This window comes from Oncorhynchus gorbuscha, unplaced genomic scaffold, assembly GCF_021184085.1.
Source record: "Oncorhynchus gorbuscha isolate QuinsamMale2020 ecotype Even-year unplaced genomic scaffold, OgorEven_v1.0 Un_scaffold_564, whole genome shotgun sequence".
NCBI classification, from domain to species: domain Eukaryota; kingdom Metazoa; phylum Chordata; class Actinopteri; order Salmoniformes; family Salmonidae; genus Oncorhynchus; species Oncorhynchus gorbuscha.
The window spans coordinates 297,825-323,216 of NW_025745395.1; the positions used below are offsets into that span (position 1 = coordinate 297,825).

General features: G+C 40.3%; 2 protein-coding genes across 2 annotated transcripts; both read left to right on the top strand.

The window, feature by feature from the left end:
- Positions 1–3,126: 3,126 nt before the first annotated feature.
- Positions 3,127–7,961, top strand: LOC124018702 (zinc finger protein 501-like). Its single transcript, XM_046334055.1, has 4 exons — positions 3,127–3,459; positions 3,999–4,096; positions 4,502–4,610; positions 6,824–7,961. The coding sequence occupies exons 1-4, from the start codon at positions 3,222–3,224 to the stop codon at positions 7,822–7,824; spliced, it is 1,446 nt and encodes a 481-aa protein (XP_046190011.1). The 5' UTR covers positions 3,127–3,221; the 3' UTR covers positions 7,825–7,961.
- A 15,878-nt stretch (positions 7,962–23,839) lies between these two features.
- On the top strand, positions 23,840–24,883 carry LOC124018703 (zinc finger protein 239-like). The gene has a single exon (XM_046334056.1). It carries the CDS (start codon positions 23,869–23,871, stop codon positions 24,832–24,834), a length of 966 nt encoding a protein of 321 aa, XP_046190012.1. The 5' UTR covers positions 23,840–23,868; the 3' UTR covers positions 24,835–24,883.
- Positions 24,884–25,392: the final 509 nt, after the last annotated feature.

Consider the following 25,392-nt stretch of genomic DNA (forward strand, 5'->3'; position numbering starts at 1 on the left):
GGAAAGGGTTTTACCCAATTAAGGAGCCTGAAAAGTCATGTGGTGACACACAAAGGAGGGTAGCCTCACCTCTGCTCCCAATGTGGAAAGAGTTTTACCCAATTAAGGAGCCTGAAAAGTCATGTGGTGACACACAAAGGAGGGTAGCCTCACCTCTGCTCCCAGTGTGGAAAGAGTTTTACCCAATTAAGGAGCCTGAAAAGTCATGTGGTGACACACAAAGGAGGGTAGCCTCACCTCTGCTCCCAGTGTGGAAAGAGTTTTACCCAATTAAGGAGCCTGAAAAGTCATGTGGTGACACACAAAGGAGGGTAGCCTCACCTCTGCTCCCAATGTGGAAAGAGTTTTACCCAATTAAGGAGCCTGAAAAGTCATGTGGTGACACACAAAGGAGGGTAGCCTCACCTCTGCTCCCAGTGTGGAAAGAGTTTTACCCAATTAAGGAGCCTGAAAAGTCATGTGGTGACACACAAAGGAGGGTAGCCTCACCTCTGCTCCCAGTGTGGAAAGAGTTTTACCCAATTAAGGAGCCTGAAAAGTCATGTGGTGACACACAAAGGAGGGTAGCCTCACCTCTGCTCCCAGTGTGGAAAGAGTTTTACCCCAATGAAAGAGCATAAAAGAATACATACACTCTTCATGTCACTAATTTTCAGAGGACCTGAAATCACATGAGAGAAAAGAGAGGCTGTGTTCTGACCTTTGTTCTTTGACTGAGAATGTGTTGAAATCTAATGAAATCCATGAAATTTCATTTGTATATATAAAATCATACAGTTTATAAAATCATACTCACAAATATCTTGAATTTTTCCGTTTTTGATTTGTTAAAAAGTTTGAAATATCCAATAAATGTCGTTCCACTTCATGATTGTGTCCCACTTGTTGTTGATTCTTCACAAAAAAATACAGTTTTATATCTTTATGTTTAAAGCCTGAAATGTGGCAAAAGGTCGCAAAGTTCAAGGGGGCCGAATACTTTCGCAAGGCACTGTATATAAAATCATACTCACAAATAAGCCTAAATGTGTTTTTCTAGTTTTCATCTTGAGGCATGTTCACATTTGCATTTTCTATTTTGTTTTGATTATAAACTTTGATCGGATACAAACTATTCGCTCAAAATGTATCTTAAAAATGTAACAAAATGTAACTTAACATAGAATTGATTCTTTGAACTTTGAAACATCTTTCATTTGTTTTTTATTGAGTAAATGTGTAACTATTCATCAAGATAAAGGACTATGAAACTGATTACTTGTTCTGGTGAAATGTGTACATTTTAGTCATTAAGCAGACGCTCTTATCCAGGGCGACTTACAGGAGCAATTAGGGGTTAAGTTCCTTGCTCAAAGAGCACATCGATAGATTTATCAGCTAGTCGGCTGGGGGATTCAAACCATCGACCTTTCAGTTACAGGCCCAACACTAGACTACCTACCACCCTAAAGTCTTTCCTTGATTCCTTGTGTCCCCCCTCCAAAACTCATTGGAGGAGATCTGAGATTATTATCTTCTCCTCCTATATGACCAGAGAAGATTGAAAGAGAGGATGCTGGGAAATCAAGGAAAGACCTGAGATCTTCACCCTAGTGGATAGCTGTTCTACTGATGGAGAATGGAACCACTAAAACAGGCACCATCTCAAGTCAATCCAGGCGACTTGTTTTTCCCCTGAACAAGGCAGTTAACCCACTGTTTCCCAGTAGGCTGTCATTGTAAATAAGAATTTGTTCTTAACTGACTTCCCTAGTTAAATAAATGTTACATAAAAAAAAGTATAAATAAATATTTCAGGCCACGCCCACTGACGCCCACAGTTTAAAAACATACAATGACATCAAGACATCCAGAGTTTAACAACACTGATCTTTTGCTACAAAGGCCCCTTTTTCTCTACAATTGGTAGTTACAGTCTTGTCCCAACGCTGCCACTCCCATATGGACTCAGAAGAGGTTAAGGTCGATAGTCTTGCTTCCTCCGAAACACGACCCCGCCAAGCCACACTGCTTCTTGACAAACTGCTCGCTTAACCCGGAAGCCAGCTCTCCCAATGTGTCGGAGGAAACGCGTACAGCTGGCGACAGAAGTCAGCGTGCATTGGCCCGACCCGCCACAAGGAGTTACTAGAGCGCGATGGGACAAGGACGTGCCGGCCAAACCCTCCCCTAACCACGCTGGGCCAAACCCTCCCCTAACCACGCTGGGCCAAACCCTCCCCTAACCACACTGGGCCAAACCCTCCCCTAACCACGCTGGGCCAAACCCTCCCCTAACCACGCTGGGCCAAACCCTCCGCTAACCACGCTGGGCCAAACCCTCCCCTAACCACACTGGGCCAAACCTTCCCCTAACCACGAACGACGCTGGACCAATAGAGAGGCACTTTAGAGACAGGAAGGGTAAAGGGGCATGTGCTCGACACAGGTAGAGTCCTATCTGTCCATGTTGCCTTTTACAAAGTGGGCACCAACACTCACCTAAAGAGAGAGAGACGTTTTCATTGTTTTTGGGCAGAATTACTTTACCTTTAACTAGGCAAGTCAGTTAAGCATAAACTATTATTTTCATTGACAGCCTAGGAACAGTGGGTTAACTGCCTGTTCAGGGGCAGAATGACACATTTTTACCTTGTCAGCTCAGGGATTCGGTTACTAGGCCAATGCTCTAACCACGAGGCTACCAGCCACCCCAATTATGTGTTGTTAGCCATGTGTCTTGGCCCTATTTTTTTTTTTTTTTATGTGGCCATCGACAATTTGTTGCCTAATGGGAAGGTCCGCCCTGGAGGAAAGTATTAGCTGTATGAAGTAAAAGAGAACACAACATCTGGTTGTTTTTAAATTACTTCTTATGACATTGTTCGCCAGAATAAATTATGGAATGGAGATTTTACCAATCTGCGTTACCCACTCCAGTCAGCAGATGGCGATGGAAGGATTTCAGGTGATGTTTCTTGCGTGACGTATAATCTAGTGGACGGAAAGCTTCAACGGCAGTAAAACACTACTGATTCAACCACTTCGGTAGCGCACATTAAACCAGTCTTGTTTATATTAATGTCAGTGTTTTCAAACATCATTCTGTTTTACGTATTGACTAGTTGAAAAAAAATAGTTATTTGCTTGTTAAATTAAATTGGCTAATTTGTTCAATTGTTAACGTTACTGCACTAGGCTAAACGCTAATGCTAACTATCTAGCTTGCTAACATCGCGACCATGTGCTCACTAAGCTATTCGGAGAAAGAAGCTCTAGGGCTGAACATCATCGTAAAAGAAGAAGAGGAAGAAGCTTTAAGAATAAAAAATGAAGAAGAGGAGACTGTCACATTAGAAGAAGAAGAGGTGGATATTACAGTGAAAGAAGAGAAAGAACCTTTTGGAGTAAAAGAGGAAGAGGAGGCTTTCTCAATTAAAGAGGAGGATGAGGAGGAGACTGAAGATCCTGTTAACACCAGTGAGTATCGTCTTAAAAATAGGGACACAAACTGCAGTTGTTGAACAATTGTGTGGTTTTAAGGGGCATTATACTGAAGTTCTACACTTGAATATGTTGTTCAGTACTATAGGAATTGTTGAAGAGGCAATCTGTCAGTGTCACATATCGGGGTGGCAGGTAGCCTAGTGGTTAGAGCGTTGCAACTCAAATCCCTGCGCGGACAAGGTGAAACTCGGTCGTTCTGCCCCTGCTAATGGGACTTTTAAATGAGATGTATTGCATTCTCCATGTGGTCTACATTAAAGTGCACCTCATCTAATATAACAGGCTTTTAAAATTCAATATTGGTGCGTAATTCATACTTAAAATATCGAAGTGGACGAAAAATGCACCCATTTAGTGGAACGACCCTTTTACATTTGCATAGTAAATTAAAGTGCATCATGATGAAAGTGGACATTTGGGCCCTGTTTAGATATATTCATGCCTCTTGTAAGACTCTGATTGCAATAGTAGATCATATGTTTACTATCTGTTTGATGTTCTCGTTCACACAGGAGAGAGACATGACTATGGTGGATCCTCTGGGGAGCCTCAACAACATCCTGATGCTGACGAGGCAGAGAAGAGTCTCTCCAGATCAGAACACCAGATGGTACAGCTTGGTCTGGTCTAGCATACAGCTTGGTCTGGTCTAGCATACAGCTTGGTCTGGTCTAGCATACAGCTTGGTCTGGTCTAGCATACAGCTTGGTCTGGTCTAGCATACAGCTTGGTCTGGTCTAGCATACAGCTTGGTCTGGTCTAGCATACAGCTAGCATACAGCTTGGTCTGGTCTAGCATACAGCTTGGTCTGGTCTAGCATACAGCTTGGTCTGGTCTAGCATACAGCTTGGTCTGGTCTAGCATACAGCTTGGTCTGGTCTAGCATACAGCTTGGTCTGGTCTAGCATACAGCTTGGTCTCTCTGGGGATGGATTTCTGTAAAGCAGTTTATGACAACAGTGACATCAGCATCCATAATGATGTGTGTTTGTGTCCCCTCTTTATGGTTACCAGGACAACGCTAGCCCTTCCTCCCTCCCGCAGTCCCCGTGTCATTCCTCTCCTGGTAGCACCTTACTGCGAGAGGAGAAGAAGAAGAAAGGATCAGTTTTGACACATCAAAGTAAGTGATTTAGTTTAGTTTGAACAAATACAATAGATCTGCCCACTGGTATCTGTTACCAGGACAACCAGCAGAGTTCTGTTAGTTGACAGGAAGATAGACTGGTATCTGTTACCAGGACAACCAGCAGAGTTCTGATAGTTGACAGGAAGATAGACTGGTGGATATGGATGTTATGAATATCATAACACTGAAAAAGGATTCTGTGTAATGTACCCTTACTGCTGGACTAACTGGTGGTGTTAAATAGCTGTACTGCTACTGCTTATTGGATGACACGTAGTGAGGAATCCCCCTGTATGGACATTCTACTGTAGAAGGATGACACGTAGTGAGGAATCCCCCTGTATGGACATTCTACTGTAGAAGGATGACACGTAGTGAGGAATCCCCCTGTATGGACATTCTACTGTAGATGGATGACACGTAGTGAGGAATCCCCCTGTATGGACATTCTACTGTAGAAGGATGACACGTAGTGAGGAATCCATTCTACTGTAGATGGATGACACGTAGTGAGGAATCCCCCTGTATGGACATTCTACTGTAGAAGGATGACACGTAGTGAGGAATCCCCCTGTATGGACATTCTACTGTAGAAGGATGACACGTAGTGAGGAATCCATTCTACTGTAGAAGGATGAAACGTACCATTCTACTGTAGAAGGATGACACGTAGTGAGGAATCCATTCTACTGTAGAAGGATGACACGACCATTCTACTGTAGATGGATGACACGTAGTGAGGAATCCCCCTGTATGGACATTCTACTGTAGAAGGATGACACGTAGTGAGGAATCCCCCTGTATGGACATTCTACTGTAGAAGGATGACACGTAGTGAGGAATCCCCCTGTATGGACATTCTACTGTAGATGGATGACACGTAGTGAGGAATCCCCCTGTATGGACATTCTACTGTAGAAGGATGACACGTAGTGAGGAATCCATTCTACTGTAGATGGATGACACGTAGTGAGGAATCCCCCTGTATGGACATTCTACTGTAGAAGGATGACACGTAGTGAGGAATCCCCCTGTATGGACATTCTACTGTAGAAGGATGACACGTAGTGAGGAATCCATTCTACTGTAGAAGGATGAAACGTAGTGAGGAATCCATTCTACTGTAGAAGGATGACACGTAGTGAGGAATCCATTCTACTGTAGAAGGATGACACGTAGTGAGGAATCCATTCTACTGTAGATGGATGACACGTAGTGAGGAATCCCCCTGTATGGACATTCTACTGTAGAAGGATGACACATAGTGAGGAATCCCCCTGTATGGACATTCTACTGTAGATGGATGACACGTAGTGAGGAATCCCCCTGTATGGACATTCTACTGTAGAAGGATGACACGTAGTGAGGAATCCCCCTGTATGGACATTCTACTGTAGAAGGATGACACGTAGTGAGGAATCCCCCTGTATGGACATTCTAGTGAAGTTCTACATTGAATGTGTTGTTATTTAATGTCGGAACACCGTGAGATTCTGATTTTCTGTCAGTCCTGGATACCATTGTTATGGTGTCTGTGTGCAGCAGGAAGGAACTGAAGAGGTTGTTTTGTGAGCCAATAATAACTAGTGTTAGTGAAATGACTGGATGTCTTTCTTTTTCCCTCTTTCTTTTATTTAACCATTATTTTATTTAGCCGTTATTTTATTTAACCCCTATTTTATTTAGCCCTTATTTTATTTAGCCCTTATTTTATTTAGCCCTTATTTTATTTAGCCCTTATTTTCTTTAGCCCTTATTTTCTTTAGCCCTTATTTTATTTAACCCTTGTTTTATTTAGCCCTTGTTTCATTTAGCCCTTATTTTATTTAGCCCTTATTTCATTTAACCATTATTTTACCAGGTAAGTTGACTGAGAACACATTCTCATTTAAACCAACGAAATGGGGAATAGTTTCAGGGGAGAGGATGGGGGATGAATGTGCCAATTGTAGACTGGGGATGATTAGGTGACCGTGATGGTATGAGGGCCAGATTGGGAATACAGGTACCTTAGCATATGCTACTGTACCTGTAGACTTCCAGTCATTGAGCTAATGCTAGTTACCAGAATCTCTCTGTATTCCTCTAAAGCCACACTGTAAAATGGATCTGATTTGGATTAAAAATGTGGAATAAATATGTGGAATCATGTGGAAGTTTCATTCATGTCTCTATGATTAAATAAACACTTTGTTTGTTTTTGGCAGGAGAAAGACCAGACTCTGAGGAACCAGAGGAAGAAATGTCCAAACCAGCAAGACCATACCACTGCTCCCAGTGTGCAAAGAGTTTTACCCAGTTCGGGACCATGAAAAGACACGAGAGGACACACACAGGTGATAAACCTTACCACTGCTCCCAGTGTGGAAAGAGTTTTACTGAGATGGGGTCCCTGAAAAAGCACAAGAGAATACATCCAGGAGAAAAGCCATACCACTGCTCCCAGTGTGGAAAGAGTTTTAACCAGTCAAGGGACCTGAAAGATCATAAGAGAATACATACAGGAGAAAAGCGCCACCACTGTTCCCAGTGTGGAAAGAGTTTTACTCAGTTAGGGAGTCTGAAAAGTCATAAGCGAATACACTCTGGAGAGAAGCCTTATCACTGCTCCAAATGTGGAATTGCTTTTTCAGAGTTAAAGACCTTGAAAAGGCATGAGAGCATACACACAGGTGAGAAGCCTTACCACTGTACCTACTGTGGAAAGAGTTTTAGACGATCGGAATATCTGAAATTACACGAGAGAATACACACAGGAGAAAAGCCTTACCACTGTTCCCAGTGTGGAATGAGTTTTAGGCAGTTAAGGGACCTCAAAGATCATATGCAAATGCACTCTGGAGAGAAGTCTAGCACATGTTCACATTGTGGAAAGAGTTTTCTGAGTTTAAGAACTCTGAAATTCCATGAGCATATACACACATACAAAAAGGAAAAGTACCAATGTTCCTCGTGTGGAAAGTGGTTTACCCAGTTAGAAGCCCTGATTATGCATGACAGGAAACACACAGGAGGGGATAAGACCTACCACTGCTCCCAGTGTGGAAAAAGATTTAATTGGTTAAGGCAGCTGAATAAGCATGAAAGAATACATACACAGGAGGAGAAGACATACCACTGCTCTCAGTGTGGAAAGACATTTTCCCAGTCAGAGGACCTGAAATCACATGAGAGAATAGAGAGGCTGTGTTCTGACTTGTGTTTCTGACTGATCATTTGTGTTCTTGTTTCATGCCACGTGAAATCAAATTGTATGAAACCAGAAAAAAAAGTTTTTACTTTTGTTGTTGTTTCATTTAGAGACATGATCGTGTCTAAATATCAGATTAAATATTTAAAATTGTCTATTTGGTTTTGATGAGCTTTGATTGATTTGATAAGTATAAACCCTCTGTTGTTCATCATATGATTTTCTATTTGTTAAGGGATTTTTTAAAATCAATAATGACTAATTCTGTCTACATTTCAATCAGGACTGACCAATCAGAATACTAATTCTGTATACATTTCAATCAGGACTGACCAATCAGAATACTATTATGTTACTGTATATGTACTAATCAGAATACTAATTCTGTCTACATTTCAATCAGGACTGACTAATCAGAATACTAATTCTGTCTACATTTCAATCAGGACTGACCAATCAGAATACTAATTCTGTCTACATTTCAATCAGGACTGACCAATCAGAATACTAATTCTGTCTACATTTCAATCAGGACTGACCAATCAGAATACTATTATGTTACTGTATATGTACTAATCAGAATACTAATTCTGTATACATTTCAATCAGGACTGACTAATCAGAATACTATTATGTTACTGTATATGTACTAATCAGAATACTATTATGTTACTGTATATGTACTAATCAGAATACTAATTCTGTATACATTTCAATCAGGACTGACTAATCAGAATACTATTATGTTACTGTATATGTACTAATCAGAATACTAATTCTGTTACATTTCAATAGGACTGACCAATCAGAATACTATTATGTTACTGTATATGTACTACTCAGAATACTAATTCTGTCTACATTTCAATCAGGACTGACTAATCAGAATACTATTATGTTACTGTATATGTACTACTCAGAATACTAATTCTGTATACATTTCAATCAGGACTGACTAATCAGAATACTAATTCTGTATACATTTCAATCAGGACTGACTAATCAGAATACTAATTCTGTATACATTTCAATCAGGACTGACTAATCAGAATACTAATTATGTAATAATAATAATATATGCCATTTAGCAGACGCTTTTATCCAAAGTACAGTCATGTGTGCATACATTCTACGTATGGGTGGTCCCGGGGATCGAACCCACTACCCTGGCGTTACAAGCGCCATGCTCTACCAACTGAGCTACAGAAGGACTGACTAATCAGAATACTAATTATGTTACTGTATATGTACTAATCAGAATACTAATTCTGTATACATTTCAATCAAGACTGACTAATCAGAATACTATTATGTTACTGTATATGTACTAATCAGAATATTAATTCTGTCTACATTTCAATCAGGACTGACTAATCAGAATACTAATTCTGTCTACATTTCAATCAGGACTGACCAATCAGAATACTATTATGTTACTGTATATGTACTAATCAGAATACTATTATGTTACTGTATATGTACTAATCAGAATACTATTATGTTACTGTATATGTATGAAGTTTCTTTTAATCCCAGTACTGAATATAATGTGTGTAAATATAATCAAGAATTAGAACAATGACTGGTAGAAATGAATGAACTTATCGTCAGACTGGCTAGAATGCTGATCTACACAGGCAGACCTTGGCTCGGTCATAAATGATCTAAATTGGTGGGAGATGGATGTGGGAAGGCTTGAGAACTATACAGCCTTTGTACCGGTGTGGAGAAGAGACGGAACAAAGACTAATGACGTCATTTTCAGTTTATAACCCGTTGTATAATGTTTCATGTTCAGTTCTGGAGAATAAACGCTGCTGATTGATTTCCAGACTGGTCTCTGTCCATTTTTTTATGTACAAAAAAAGAGTCTTACAAATTCTTAGGAGTGGACCGTGTTTAATTTAATTGGGTAATAAAACATGTAGGACTTTAATTCCAGTAACATTATTGCAAAGTGTCAACGATTATTTAAGTAAGTAAGTGGCGCAAGTCTTTGTGTTTGTATTTATGATGGATTCCTCCCTAAACTAAGGCATATCTACAACACATTAAGTGTGTTCCCTCAGGCCCCTACTCTTCCTGGGGTCCAGCTAAACTAAGGCATATCTACAACACATTAAGTGTGTGTCCTCAGGCCCCTACTCTTCCTGGTGTCCAGCTAAACTAAGGCAGTTAAACATTTTAAAAACATTACAAAACCTTCATAACAGATTTCACAACACATTAAGTGTGTCCTCAGGCCTCTACTCTACTACCACATATCTACAACACATTAAGTGTGTCCTCAGACCCCTACTCTACTACCACATATCTACAACACATTAAGTGTGTCCTCAGACCCCTACTCTACTACCACATATCTACAACATATTAAGTGTGTCCTCAGACCCCTACTCTACTACCACATATCTACAACACATTAAGTGTGTCCTCAGGCCCCTACTCTACTACCACATATCTACAACATATTAAGTGTGTCCTCAGACCCCTACTCTACTACCACATATCTACAACACATTAAGTGTGTCCTCAGACCCCTACTCTACTACCACATATCTACAACACATTAAGTGTGTCCTCAGACCCCTACTCTACTACCACATATCTACAACACATTAAGTGTGTCCTCAGACCCCTACTCTACTACCACATATCTACAACACATTAAGTGTGTTCCTCAGACCCCTACTCTACTACCACATATCTACAACACATTAAGTGTGTCCTCAGACCCCTACTCTACTACCACATATCTACAACACATTAAGTGTGTCCTCAGACCCCTACTCTACTACCACATATCTACAACACATTAAGTGTGTCCTCAGGCCCCTACTCTACTACCACATATCTACAACACATTAAGTGTGTCCTCAGACCCCTACTCTACTACCACATATCTACAACACATTAAGTGTGTGTCCTCAGACCCCTACTCTACTACCACATATCTACAACATATTAAGTGTGTGTCCTCAGGCCCCTACTCTACTACCACATATCTACAACACATTAAGTGTGTCCTCAGACCCCTACTCTACTACCACATATCTACAACACATTAAGTGTGTCCTCAGGCCCCTACTCTACTACCACATATCTACAACACATTAAGTGTGTCCTCAGACCCCTACTCTACTACCACATATCTACAACACATTAAGTGTGTTCCCTCAGACCTCTACTCTACTACCACATATCTACAACACATTAAGTGTGTTCCCTCAGGCCCCTACTCTACTACCACATATCTACAACATATTAAGTGTGTGTCCTCAGGCCCCTACTCTACTACCACATATCTACAACATATTAAGTGTGTGTCCTCAGGCCCCTACTCTACTACCACATATCTACAACATATTAAGTGTGTTCCCTCAGGCCCCTACTCTACTACCACATATCTACAACATATTAAGTGTGTTCCCTCAGGCCCCTACTCTACTACCACATATCTACAACATATTAAGTGTGTTCCCTCAGGCCCCTACTCTACTACCACATATCTACAACATATTAAGTGTGTGTCCTCAGGCCCCTACTCTACTACCACATATCTACAACATATTAAGTGTGTGTCCTCAGGCCCCTACTCTACTACCACATATCTACAATATATTAAGTGTGTTCCCTCAGGCCTCTACTCTACTACCACATATCTACAACACATTAAGTTTGTCCTCAGGCCTCTACTCTACTACCACATATCTACAACACATTAAGTTTGTCCTCAGGCCTCTACTCTACTACCACATATCTACAACACATTAAGTGTGTCCTCAGGCCCCTACTCTACTACCACATATCTACAACATATTAAGTTTGTCCTCAGGCCTCTACTCTACTACCACATATCTACAACACATTAAGTGTGTGCCCTCAGGCCCCTACTCTACTACCACATATCTACAACATATTAAGTGTGTGCCCTCAGGCCCCTACTCTACTACCACATATCTACAACATATTTACATTTAAGTCATTTAGCAGACGCTCTTATCCAGAGCGACTTACAAATTGGTGCATTCACCTTATGACATCGAGTGGAACAGTCACTTTACAATAGTGCATCTAAATCTTAAAGGGGGGGGTGAGAGGGATTACTTATCCTAGGTATTCCTTAAAGAGGTGGGGTTTCAGGTGTCTCCGGAAGGTGGTGATTGACTCCGCTGTCCTGGCGTCGTGAGGGAGTTTGTTCCACCATTGGGGGGCCAGAGCAGCGAACAGTTTTGACTGGGCTGAGCGGGAGCTGTACTTCCTCAGTGGTAGGGAGGCGAGCAGGCCAGAGGTGGATGAACGCAGTGCCCTTGTTTGGGTGTAGGGCCTGATCAGAGCCTGGAGGTACTGAGGTGCCGTTCCCCTCACAGCTCCGTAGGCAAGCACCATGGTCTTGTAGCGGATGCGAGCTTCAACTGGAAGCCAGTGGAGAGAACGGAGGAGCGGGGTGACGTGAGAGAACTTGGGAAGGTTGAACAACAGACGGGCTGCGGCGTTCTGGATGAGTTGAAGGGGTTTAATGGCACAGGCAGGGAGCCTAGCCAACAGCGAGTTGCAGTAATTGGAAATATATAAAAATGCTCATCAATTAACACACAATACCCCATAATGACATCACAATACCCCATGATGACAAAGCGAAAAACAGGTTTTTACATAATAACAGGAGGGGTTATTCTATTGGACAGACTAATTATTCTATTGGACAGAGAAACACAGTTAGTTTCCATACAAGCCTTTCATTCTAATAGTAATATATCATGTTGTTGACCTTCACCAGATGCCCAGCCTTTCATTCTAATAGTAATATATCATGTTGTTGACCTTCACCAGATGCCCAGCCTTTCATTCTAATAGTAATATATCATGTTGTTGACCTTCACCAGATGCCCAGCCTTTCATTCTAATAGTAATATATCATGTTGTTGACCTTCACCAGATGCCCAGCCTTTCATTCTAATAGTAATATATCATGTTGTTGACCTTCACCAGATGCCTTTCATTCTAATAGTAATATATCATGTTGTTGACCTTCACCAGATGCCTTTCATTCTAATAGTAATATATCATGTTGTTGACCTTCACCAGATGCCCAGCCTTTCATTCTAATAGTAATATATCATGTTGTTGACCTTCACCAGATGCCTTTCATTCTAATAGTAATATATCATGTTGTTGACCTTCACCAGATGCCCAGCCTTTCATTCTAATAGTAATATATCGTGTTGTTGACCTTCACCTGATGCCCAGCGTTTCATTCTAATAGTAATATATCATGTTGTTGACCTTCACCAGATGCCCAGCCTTTCATTCTAATAGTAATATATCATGTTGTTGACCTTCACCAGATGCCCAGCCTTTCATTCTAATAGTAATATATCATGTTGTTGACCTTCACCAGATGCCCAGCCTTTCATTCTAATAGTAATATATCATGTTGTTGACCTTCACCAGATGCCCAGCCTTTCATTCTAATAGTAATATATCATGTTGTTGACCTTCACCAGATGCCCAGCCTTTCATTCTAATAGTACTATATCATGGTGTTGACCTTCACCAGATGCCTTTCATTCTAATAGTAATATATCATGTTGTTGACCTTCACCAGATGCCCTGCCTTTCATTCTAGTAGTAATATATCATGTTGTTGACCTTCACCAGATGCCTTTCATTCTAATAGTAATATATCATGTTGTTGACCTTCACCAGATGCCCAGCCTTTCATTCTAATAGTAATATATCATGTTGTTGACCTTCACCAGATGCCCAGCCTTTCATTCTAATAGTAATATATCATGTTGTTGACCTTCACCAGATGCCCAGCCTTTCATTCTAATAGTAATATATCATGTTGTTGACCTTCACCAGATGCCCAGCCTTTCATTCTAATAGTAATATATCATGTTGTTGACCTTCACCAGATGCCCAGCCTTTCATTCTAATAGTAATATATCATGTTGTTGACCTTCACCAGATGCCCAGCCTTTCATTCTAATAGTAATATATCATGTTGTTGACCTTCACCAGATGCCCAGCCTTTCATTCTAATAGTAATATATCATGTTGTTGACCTTCACCAGATGCCCAGCCTTTCATTCTAATAGTAATATATCATGTTGTTGACCTTCACCAGATGCCCAGCCTTTCATTCTAATAGTAATATATCATGTTGTTGACCTTCACCAGATGCCCAGCCTTTCATTCTAATAGTAATATATCATGTTGTTGACCTTCACCAGATGCCCAGCCTTTCATTCTAATAGTAATATATCATGTTGTTGACCTTCACCAGATGCCCAGCCTTTCATTCTAATAGTAATATATCATGTTGTTGACCTTCACCAGATGCCTTTCATTCTAATAGTAATATATCATGTTGTTGACCTTCACCAGATGCCCAGCCTTTCATTCTAATAGTAATATATCATGTTGTTGACCTTCACCAGATGCCCAGCCTTTCATTCTAATAGTAATATATCATGTTGTTGACCTTCACCAGATGCCCAGCCTTTCATTCTAATAGTAATATATCATGTTGTTGACCTTCACCAGATGCCCAGCCTTTCATTCTAATAGTAATATATCATGTTGTTGACCTTCACCAGATGCCCAGCCTTTCATTCTAATAGTAATATATCATGTTGTTGACCTTCACCAGATGCCCAGCCTTTCATTCTAATAGTAATATATCATGTTGTTGACCTTCACCAGATGCCCAGCCTTTCATTCTAATAGTAATATATCATGTTGTTGACCTTCACCAGATGCCCTGCCTTTCATTCTAGTAGTAATATATCATGTTGTTGACCTTCACCAGATGCCTTTCATTCTAATAGTAATATATCATGTTGTTGACCTTCACCAGATGCCCAGCCTTTCATTCTAATAGTAATATATCATGTTGTTGACCTTCACCAGATGCCTTTCATTCTAATAGTAATATATCATGTTGTTGACCTTCACCAGATGCCTTTCATTCTAATAGTAATATATCATGTTGTTGACCTTCACCAGATGCCCAGCCTTTCATTCTAATAGTAATATATCATGTTGTTGACCTTCACCAGATGCCCTGCCTTTCATTCTAATAGTAATATATCATGTTGTTGACCTTCACCAGATGCCCAGCCTTTCATTCTAATAGTAATATATCATGTTGTTGACCTTCACCAGATGCCCAGCCTTTCATTCTAATAGTAATATATCATGTTGTTGACCTTCACCAGATGCCTTTCATTCTAATAGTAATATATCATGTTGTTGACCTTCACCAGATGCCTTTCATTCTAATAGTAATATATCATATGTTGTTGATCTTCACCAGATGCCCAGCCTTTCATTCTAATAGTAATATATCATGTTGTTGACCTTCACCAGATGCCTTTCATTCTAATAGTAATATATCATGTTGTTGACCTTCACCAGATGCCTTTCATTCTAATAGTAATATATCATGTTGTTGACCTTCACCAGATGCCCAGCCTTTCATTCTAATAGTAATATATCATGTTGTTGACCTTCACCAGATGCCCAGCCTTTCATTCTAATAGTAATATATCATGTTTCATTCTAATAGTAATATATCATGTTGTTGACCTTCACCAGATGCCCAGCGTTTCATTCTAATAGTAATATATCATGTTGTTGACCTTCACCAGATGCCCAGCCTTTCATTCTAATAGTAATATATCATGTTGTTGACCTTCACCAGATGCCTTTCATTCTAATAGTAATATATCATGTTGTTGACCTTCACCAGATGCCCAGCCTTTCATTCTAATAGTAATATATCATGTTGTTGACCTTCACCAGATGCCCAGCGTTTCATTCTAATAGTAATATATCATGTTGTTGACCTTCACCAGATGCCCAGCCTTTCATTCTAATAGTAATATATCATGTTGTTGACCTTCACCAGATGCCCAGCCTTTCATTCTAATAGTAATATATCGTGTTGTTGACCTTCACCAGATGCCCAGCCTTTCATTCTAATAGTAATATATCATGTTGTTGACCTTCACCAGATGCCCAGCGTTTCATTCTAATAGTAATATATCATGTTGTTGACCTTCACCAGATGTCCAGCCTTTCATTCTAATAGTAATATATCATGTTGTTGACCTTCACCAGATGCCCAGCCTTTCATTCTAATAGTAATATATCATGTTGTTGACCTTCACCAGATGCCCAGCCTTTCATTCTAATAGTAATATATCGTGTTGTTGACCTTCACCAGATGCCCAGCCTTTCATTCTAAAAGTAATATATCATGTTGTTGACCTTCACCAGATGCCCAGCCTTTCATTCTAATAGTAATGTTATGTTTGGCGTAAAAGCAACACAGCTCATCACCCTGAACACACCATCCCCACTGTCAAACATGGTGGTGGCAGCATCATGGTTTGGGCCTGCTTTTCTTCAGCAGTGACAGAGAAGATGGTTAAAATTGATGGGAAGATGGATGGAGCCAAATACAGGACCATTCTGGAAGAAACCCTGATGGAGTCTGCAAAAGACCTGAGACTGGGACGGAGATTTGTCTTCCAACAAGACAATGATCCAAAACATAAAGCAAAATCTACAATGGAATGGTTCAAAAATAAACATATCCAGGTGTTAGAATGGCCAAGTCAAAGTCCAGACCTGAATCCAATCGAGAATCTGTGGAAAGAATTGAAAACTGCTGTTCACAAATGCTCTCCTTCCAACCTCACTGAGCTCGAGCTGTTTTGCAAGGAGAAATGGGAAAACATTTCAGTCTCCTGATGTGCAAAACTGATAGAGACATACCCCAAGCGACTTACAGCTGTAATCGCAGCAAAAGGTGGCGCTACAAAGTATTAATTTAAGGGGCTGAATTTTTCAGTTTTTGATTTGTTAAAAAGTTTGAAATATCCAATAAATGTCGTTCCACTTCATGATTGTGTCCCACTTGTTGTTGATTCTTCACAAAAAATACAGTTTTATATCTTTATGTTTAAAGCCTGAAATGTGGCAAAAGGTCGCAAAGTTCAAGGGGGCCGAATACTTTCGCAAGGCACTGTATATAAAATCATACTCACAAATAGGCCTAAATGTGTTTTTCTATTTTTCATCTTGAGGCATGTTCACATTTGATCAAATGCATTTTCTATTTTGTTTTGATTATAAACTTTGATTGGATACAAACTATTCGCTCAAAAAATCTTATAATTTGGACATTTCAAAATTTAACTTAACAGAGAATTGATTCTTTGAACTTTGAAACATCTTTTATTTGTTTTTTATTGAGTAAATGTGTAACTATTCATCAAGATAAAGGACTATGAAACTGATTACTTGTTCTGGTGAAATGTGTACATTTGAGTCATTAAGCAGACGCTCTTATCCAGGGCGACTTACAGGAGCAATTGGGGGTTAAGTTCCTTGCTCAAGGAGCACATTGATAGATTTATCAGCTAGTCGGCTGGGGGATTCAAACCATCGACCTTTCAGTTACTGGCCCAACACTAGACTACCTACCACCCTAAAGTCTTTTCTTGATTCCTTGTGTCCTCCCCCCCTCCAAAACTCATTGGAGGAGATCTGAGATTATCTTATCCTCCTATATGACCAGAGGAGATTGAAAGAGAGGATGCTGGGAAATCAAGGAAAGACCTGAGATCTTCACCCTAGTGGATAGCTGTTCTACTGATGGAGAATGGAACCACTAAAACAGGCACCATCTCAAGTCAATCCAGGCGACTTGTTTTTCCCCTGAACAAGGCAGTTAACCCACTGTTTCCCAGTAGGCTGTCATTGTAAATAAGAATTTGTTCTTAACTGACTTCCCTAGTTAAATAAATGTTACATAAAAAAGTATAAATAAATATTTCAGGCCACGCCCACTGACGCCCACAGTTTAAAAACATACAATGACATCAAGACATCCAGAGTTTAACAACACTGATCTTTTGCTACAAAGGCCCCTTTTTCTCTACAATTGGTAGTTACAGTCTTGTCCCAACGCTGCCACTCCCATATGGACTCAGAAGAGGTTAAGGTCGATAGTCTTGCGTCCTCCGAAACACGACCCCGCCAAGCCACACTGCTTCTTGACAAACTGCTCGCTTAACCCGGAAGCCAGCTCTCCCAATGTGTCGGAGGAAACGCGTACAGCTGGCGACAGAAGTCAGCGTGCATTGGCCCGACCCGCCACAAGGAGTTACTAGAGCGCGATGGGACAAGGACGTGCCGGCCAAACCCTCCCCTAACCACGCTGGGCCAAACCCTCCCCTAACCACGCTGGACCAAACCCTCCCCTAACCACACTGGGCCAAACCCTCCCCTAACCACGCTGGGCCAAACCCTCCCTAACCACGCTGGGCCAAACCCTCCGCTAACCACGCTGGGCCAAACCCTCCCCTAACCACACTGGGCCAAACCTTCCCTAACCACGAACGACGCTGGACCAATAGAGAGGCACTTTAGAGACAGGAAGGGTAAAGGGGCATGTGCTCGACACAGGTAGAGTCCTATCTGTCCATGTTGCCTTTTACAAAGTGGGCACCAACACTCACCTAAAGAGAGAGAGACGTTTTCATTGTTTTTGGGCAGAATTACTTTACCTTTAACTAGGCAAGTCAGTTAAGCATAAACTATTCTTTTCATTGACAGCCTAGGAACAGTGGGTTAACTGCCTGTTCAGGGGCAGAATGACACATTTTTACCTTGTCAGCTCAGGGATTCGGTTACTAGGCCAATGCTCTAACCACGAGGCTACCAGCCACCCCAATTATGTGTTGTTAGCCATGTGTCTTGGCCCTATTTTTTTTTTTTTTTTATGTGGCCATCGACAATTTGTTGCCTAATGGGAAGGTCCGCCCTGGAGGAAAGTATTAGCTGTATGAAGTAAAAGAGAACACAACATCTGGTTGTTTTTAAATTACTTCTTATGACATTGTTCGCCAGAATAAATTATGGAATGGAGATTTTACCAATCTGCGTTACCCACTCCAGTCAGCAGATGGCGATGGAAGGATTTCAGGTGATGTTTCTTGCGTGACGTATAATCTAGTGGACGGAAAGCTTCAACGGCAGTAAAACACTACTGATTCAACCACTTCGGTAGCGCACATTAAACCAGTCTTGTTTATATTAATGTCAGTGTTTCTAAACATCATTCTGTTTTACGTATTGACTAGTTGAAAAAAAAAAGAAGTTATTTGCTTGGTAAATGAAATTGGCTAATTTGTTCAATTGTTAACGTTACTGCACTAGGCTAAACGCTAATGCTAACTATCTAGCTTGCTAACATCGCGACCATGTGCTCACTAAGCTATTCGGAGAAAGAAGCTCTAGGGCTGAACATCATCGTAAAAGAAGAAGAGGAAGAAGCTTTAAGAATAAAAAATGAAGAAGAGGAGACTGTCACATTAGAAGAGGTGGATATTACAGTGAAAGAAGAGAAAGAACCTTTTGGAGTAAAAGAGGAAGAGGAGGCTATCTCAATTAAAGAGGAGGATGAGGAGGAGACTGAAGATCCTGTTAACACCAGTGAGTATCGTCTTAAAAATAGGGACACAAACTGCAGTTGTTGAACAAATGTGTGGTTTTAAGGGGCATTATACTGAAGTTCTACACTTGAATATGTTGTTCAGTACTGTAGGAATTGTTGAAGAGGCAATCTGTCAGTGTCACATATCGGGGTGGCAGGTAGCCTAGTGGTTAGAGCGTTGCAACTCAAATCCCTGCGCGGACAAGGTGAAACTCGGTCGTTCTGCCCCTGCTAATGGGACTTTTAAATGAGATGTATTTAATTCTCCATGTGGTCTACATTAAAGTGCACCTCATCTAATATAACAGGCTTTTAAAATTCAATATTGGTGCCAGCAAAAATGCATTCATTTGCATAGTAAATTAAAGTGCATCATGATGAAAGTGGACATTTGGGCCCTGTTTAGATATATTCATGCCTCTTGTAAGACTGATTGCAATAGTAGATCATATGTTTACCATCTGTTTGACAACAGGAGACAGACATGACTATGGTGGATCCTCTGGGAGCCTTAACATCCTGATGCTGACGAGGAAGAGTCTCTCCAGAACTGGTACAGGGTTTGGTCTATATGGATGTTATACAGAATATCTGGTCTAGCATACAGCTTGGTCTGGTCTAGCATACAGCTTGGTCTGGTCTAGCATACAGCTTGGTCTGGTCTAGCATTCTGGTCTAGCATATGAAACAGAGCAGAAACCAATAGACCATAATGGTATGTGTTTGTGTCCCCTCTTTATGGTTACCAGGACATATAAAACCCCACCGGTATCTGATGATTCTGCCAATGAAAAGAGAGAAACCAATAGTCCATATAAAACCTTGATGAAAGTTAGCTTTAGAGAGAGTTTCAAGATGATCCAATGTAAGGTGCTTGTTTTACAAAAACTTAGACTTAAAACATTATGGATGTTACATTGTCTGTCCCAGTCATCCCCCCTATCTTTACAAGACTGTAGAACATACAAGCTAAACTCAAGACCCTTCAAGTTGGCCTGTATTGCTTCATTAACAGCTGATCTACAGATATATTACTCTCAATGTGATCTGTATTGCTTCATTAACAGTAATGTACCCTTACTGCTAGGACTAACTGGTGGTGTTAAATAGTTGTATGTAATGTACCCTTACTGCTAGGACTAACTGGTGGTGTTAAATAGCTGTATGTAATGTACCCTTACTGCTAGGACTAACTGGTGGTGTTAAATAGCTGTATGTAATGTAATGTACCCTTACTGCAGGACTAACTGGTGGTGTTAAATAGCTGTATGTAATGTAATGTACCCTTACTGCTAGGACTAACTGGTGGTGTTAAATAGCTGTATGTAATGTAATGTACCCTTACTGCTAGACTAACTGGTGGTGTTAAATAGCTGTATGTAATGTACCCTTACTGCTGGACTAACTGGTGGTGTTAAATAGCTGTATGTAATGTACCCTTACTGCTAGGACTAACTGGTGGTGTTAAATAGCTGTATGTAATGTGGTCTTACTGCTAGGACTAACTGGTGGTGTTAAATAGCTGTATGTAATGTAATGTACCCTTACTGCCAGGACTAACTGGTGGTGTTAAATAGCTGTATGTAATGTAATGTACCCTTACTGCTAGGACTAACTGGTGGTATTAAATAGCTGTATGTAATGTACCCTTACTGCTAGGACTAACTGGTGGTGTTAAATAGCTGTATGTAATGTACCCTTACTGCTAGGACTAACTGGTGGTGTTAAATAGCTGTATGTAATGTAATGTACCCTTACTGCTAGGACTAACTGGTGGTGTTAAATAGCTGTATGTAATGTACCCTTACTGCTAGGACTAACTGGTGGTGTTAAATAGCTGTATGTAATGTAATGTACCCTTACTGCTAGGACTAACTGGTGGTGTTAAATAGCTGTATGTAATGTAATGTACCCTTACTGCTAGGACTAACTGGTGGTGTTAAATAGCTGTATGTAATGTACCTTACTGCTAGGACTAACTGGTGGTGTTAAATAGCTGTATGTAATGTACCCTTACTACTAGGACTAACTGGTGGTGTTAAATAGCTGTATGTAATGTAATGTACCCTTACTGCTAGGACTAACTGGTGGTGTTAAATAGCTGTATGTAATGTACACTTACTGCTAGGACTAACTGGTGGTATTAAATAGCTATATGTAATGTACCCTTACTACTAGGACTACCTGGTGGTGTTAAATAGCTGTATGTAATGTAATGTACCCTTACTGCTAGGACTAACTGGTGGTATTAAATAGCTGTATGTAATGTACCCTACTGCTAGGACTAACTGGTGGTGTTAAATAGCTGTATGTAATGTACCCTTACTGCTAGGACTAACTGGTGGTGTTAAATAGCTGTATGTAATGTAATGTACCCTTACTGCTAGGACTAACTGGTGGTATTAAATAGCTGTATGTAATGTACCCTTACTGCTAGGACTAACTGGTGGTGTTAAATAGCTGTATGTAATGTACCCTTACTGCTAGGACTAACTGGTGGTGTTAAATAGCTGTATGTAATGTAATGTACCCTTACTGCTAGGACTAACTGGTGGTATTAAATAGCTGTATGTAATGTACCCTTACTGCTAGGACTAACTGGTGGTATTAAATAGCTGTATGTAATGTAATGTACCCTTACTGCTAGGACTAACTGGTGGTGTTAAATAGCTGTATGTAATGTAATGTACCCTTACTGCTGGACTAACTGGTGGTGTTAAATAGCTGTATGTAATGTAATGTACCCTTACTGCTAGGACTAACTGGTGGTGTTAAATAGCTGTATGTAATGTAATGTACCCTTACTGCTAGGACTAACTGGTGGTGTTAAATAGCTGTATGTAATGTACCCTTACTGCTGGACTAACTGGTGGTGTTAAATAGCTGTATGTAATGTAATGTACCCTTACTGCTAGGACTAACTGGTGGTGTTAAATAGCTGTATGTAATGTACCCTTACTGCTAGGACTAACTGGTGGTGTTAAATAGCTGTATGTAATGTACCCTTACTGCTAGGACTAACTGGTGGTGTTAAATAGCTGTATGTAATGTAATGTACCCCTACTGCTAGGACTAACTGGTGGTGTTAAATAGCTGTATGTAATGTACCCTTACTGCTAGGACTAACTGGTGGTGTTAAATAGCTGTATGTAATGTACCCTTACTGCTAGGACTAACTGGTGGTGTTAAATAGCTGTAGGTAATGTACCCTTACTGCTGGACTAACTGGTGGTGTTAAATTGCTGTACTGCTACTGCTTACTGGATGACGCGTAGTGAGGAATCCCCCTGTATGGACATTGTACTGTAGAAGGATGACACATAGTGAGGAATCCCCCTGTATGGACATTCTACTGTAGATAGATGACACGTAGTGAGGAATCCCCCTGTATGGACATTCTACTGTAGAAGGATGGACATTCTACTGACACGTAGTGAGGAATCCCCCTGTATGGACATTCTACTGTAGAAGGATGACACGTAGTGAGGAATCCCCCTGTATGGACATTCTACTGTAGAAGGATGACACGTAGTGAGGAATCCCCCTGTATGGACATTCTACTGTAGAAGGATGACACATAGTGAGGAATCCCCCTGTATGGACATTCTACTGTAGAAGGATGACACGTAGTGAGGAATCCCCCTGTATGGACATTCTACTGTAGAAGGATGACACATAGTGAGGAATCCCCCTGTATGGACATTCTACTGTAGAAGGATGACACGTAGTGAGGAATCCCCCTGTATGGACATTCTACTGTAGAAGGATGACACGTAGTGAGGAATCCCCCTGTATGGACATTCTACTGTAGAAGGATGACACGTAGTGAGGAATTCCCCTGTATGGACATTCTAGTGAAGTTCTACATTGAATGTGTTGTTTTTTAATGTCGGAACAGCGTGAGATTCTTTCTGGTTGTCCTGGATACCATTGTTATGGTGTCTGTGTGCAGCAGGAAGGAACTGAAGAGGTTGTTTTGTGAGCCAATAATAACTAGTGTTAGTTAAATGACTGGATGTCTTTTTCCCTCTTTTATTTAACCATTATTTTATTTAGCCGTTATTTTATTTAACCCCTATTTTATTTAACCCTTATTTTATTTAGCCCTTATTTTATTTAACCCTTATTTTATTTAGCCCTTATTTCATTTAGCCCTTATTTTACCAGGTAAGTTGACTGAGAACACATTCTCATTTAAACCAACGCAATTGGGAATAGTTTCAGGGGAGAGGATGGGGGATGAATGTGCCAATTGTAGATTGGTGATGATTAGGTGACCGTGATGGTATGAGGGCCAGATTGGGAATACAGGTACCTTAGCATATGCTACTGTACCTGTAGACTTCCAGTCATTGCACTAATGCTAGTTACCAGAATCTCTCTGTATTCCTCTAAAGCCACACTGTAAAATGGATCTGATTTGGATTAAATATGTGGAATAAATATGTGGAATCATGTGAAGTTTCATTCATGTCTCTATGATTAAATAAACACTTTGTTTCTTTTTGGCAGGAGAAAGACCAGACTCTGAGGAACCAGAGGAAGAAATGTCCAAACCAACAAGACCATACCACTGCTCCCAGTGTGCAAAGAGTTTTACCCAGTTAGGGAACCTGAAAAGACATGAGAGGACACACACAGGTGATAAACCTTACCACTGCTCCCAGTGTGGAAAGAGTTTTACCGAGATAGGGTCCCTGAAAAAGCACAAGAGAATACATCCCGGAGAAAAGCCATACCACTGCTCCCAGTGTGGAAAGAGTTTTAACCAGTCAAGGGACCTGAAAGATCATAAGAGAATACATACAGGAGAAAAGCGCCACCACTGTTCCCAGTGTGGAAAGAGTTTTACTCAGTTAGGGAGTCTGAAAAGTCATAAGCGAATACACTCTGGAGAGAAGCCTTATCACTGCTCCAAATGTGGAATTGCTTTTTCAGAGTTAAACACCTTGAAAATGCATGAGAGAATACACACAGGTGAGAAGCCTTACCACTGTTCCTACTGTGGAAAGTGTTTTAGAGGATCGCAACAGCTGAAAAGACACGAGAGAATACACACAGGAGAAAAGCCTTACCACTGTTCCCAGTGTGGAATGAGTTTTAGGCAGTTAAGGGACCTCAAAGATCACATGCAAATGCACTCTGGAGAGAAGTCTAACACATGTTCTCATTGTGGAAAGAGTTTTCTGAGGTTAAGAACTCTGAAATTCCATGAGCATATACACACATACAAAAAGGAAAAGTACCAATGTTCCTCGTGTGGAAAGTTGTTTACCCAGTTAGAAGCCCTGATTATGCATGACAGGAAACACACAGGAGGGGATAAGACCTACCACTGCTCCCAGTGTGGAAAAAGATTTAATTGGTTAAGGCAGCTGAATAAGCATGAAAGAATACATACACAGGAGGAGAAGACATACCACTGCTCTCAGTGTGGAAAGACATTTTCCCAGTTAGAGGACCTGAAATCACATGAGAGAATAGAGAGGCTGTGTTCTGACTTGTGTTTCTGACTGATCATTTGTGTTCTTGTTTCATGCCACGTGAAATCAAATTGTATGAAACCAGAAAAAAAGTTTTTACTTTTGTTGTTGTTTCATTTAGAGACATGATCGTGTCTAAATATCAGATTAAATATTTAAAATTGTCTATTTGGTTTTGATGAGCTTTGATTGATTTGATAAGTATAAACCTGTCTCTGTTGTTCATCATATGATTTTCTATTTGTTAAGGGATTTTTGTTAAAATCAATAATGACTAATTCTGTCTACATTTCAATCAGGACTGACCAATCAAATACTAATTCTGAATTTCAATCTATTATGTTACTGTATGTACTAATCAGAATACTAATTCTGTATACATTTCAATCAGGACTGACTAATCAGAATACTATTATGTTACTGTATATGTACTAATCAGAATACTAATTCTGTATACATTTTCAGGACTGACCAATTTCAATCAGTATATGTACCAATCAGAATACTAATTCTGTATACATTTCAATCAGGACTGACTAATCAGAATACTATTATGTTACTGTATATGTACTAATCAGAATACTAATT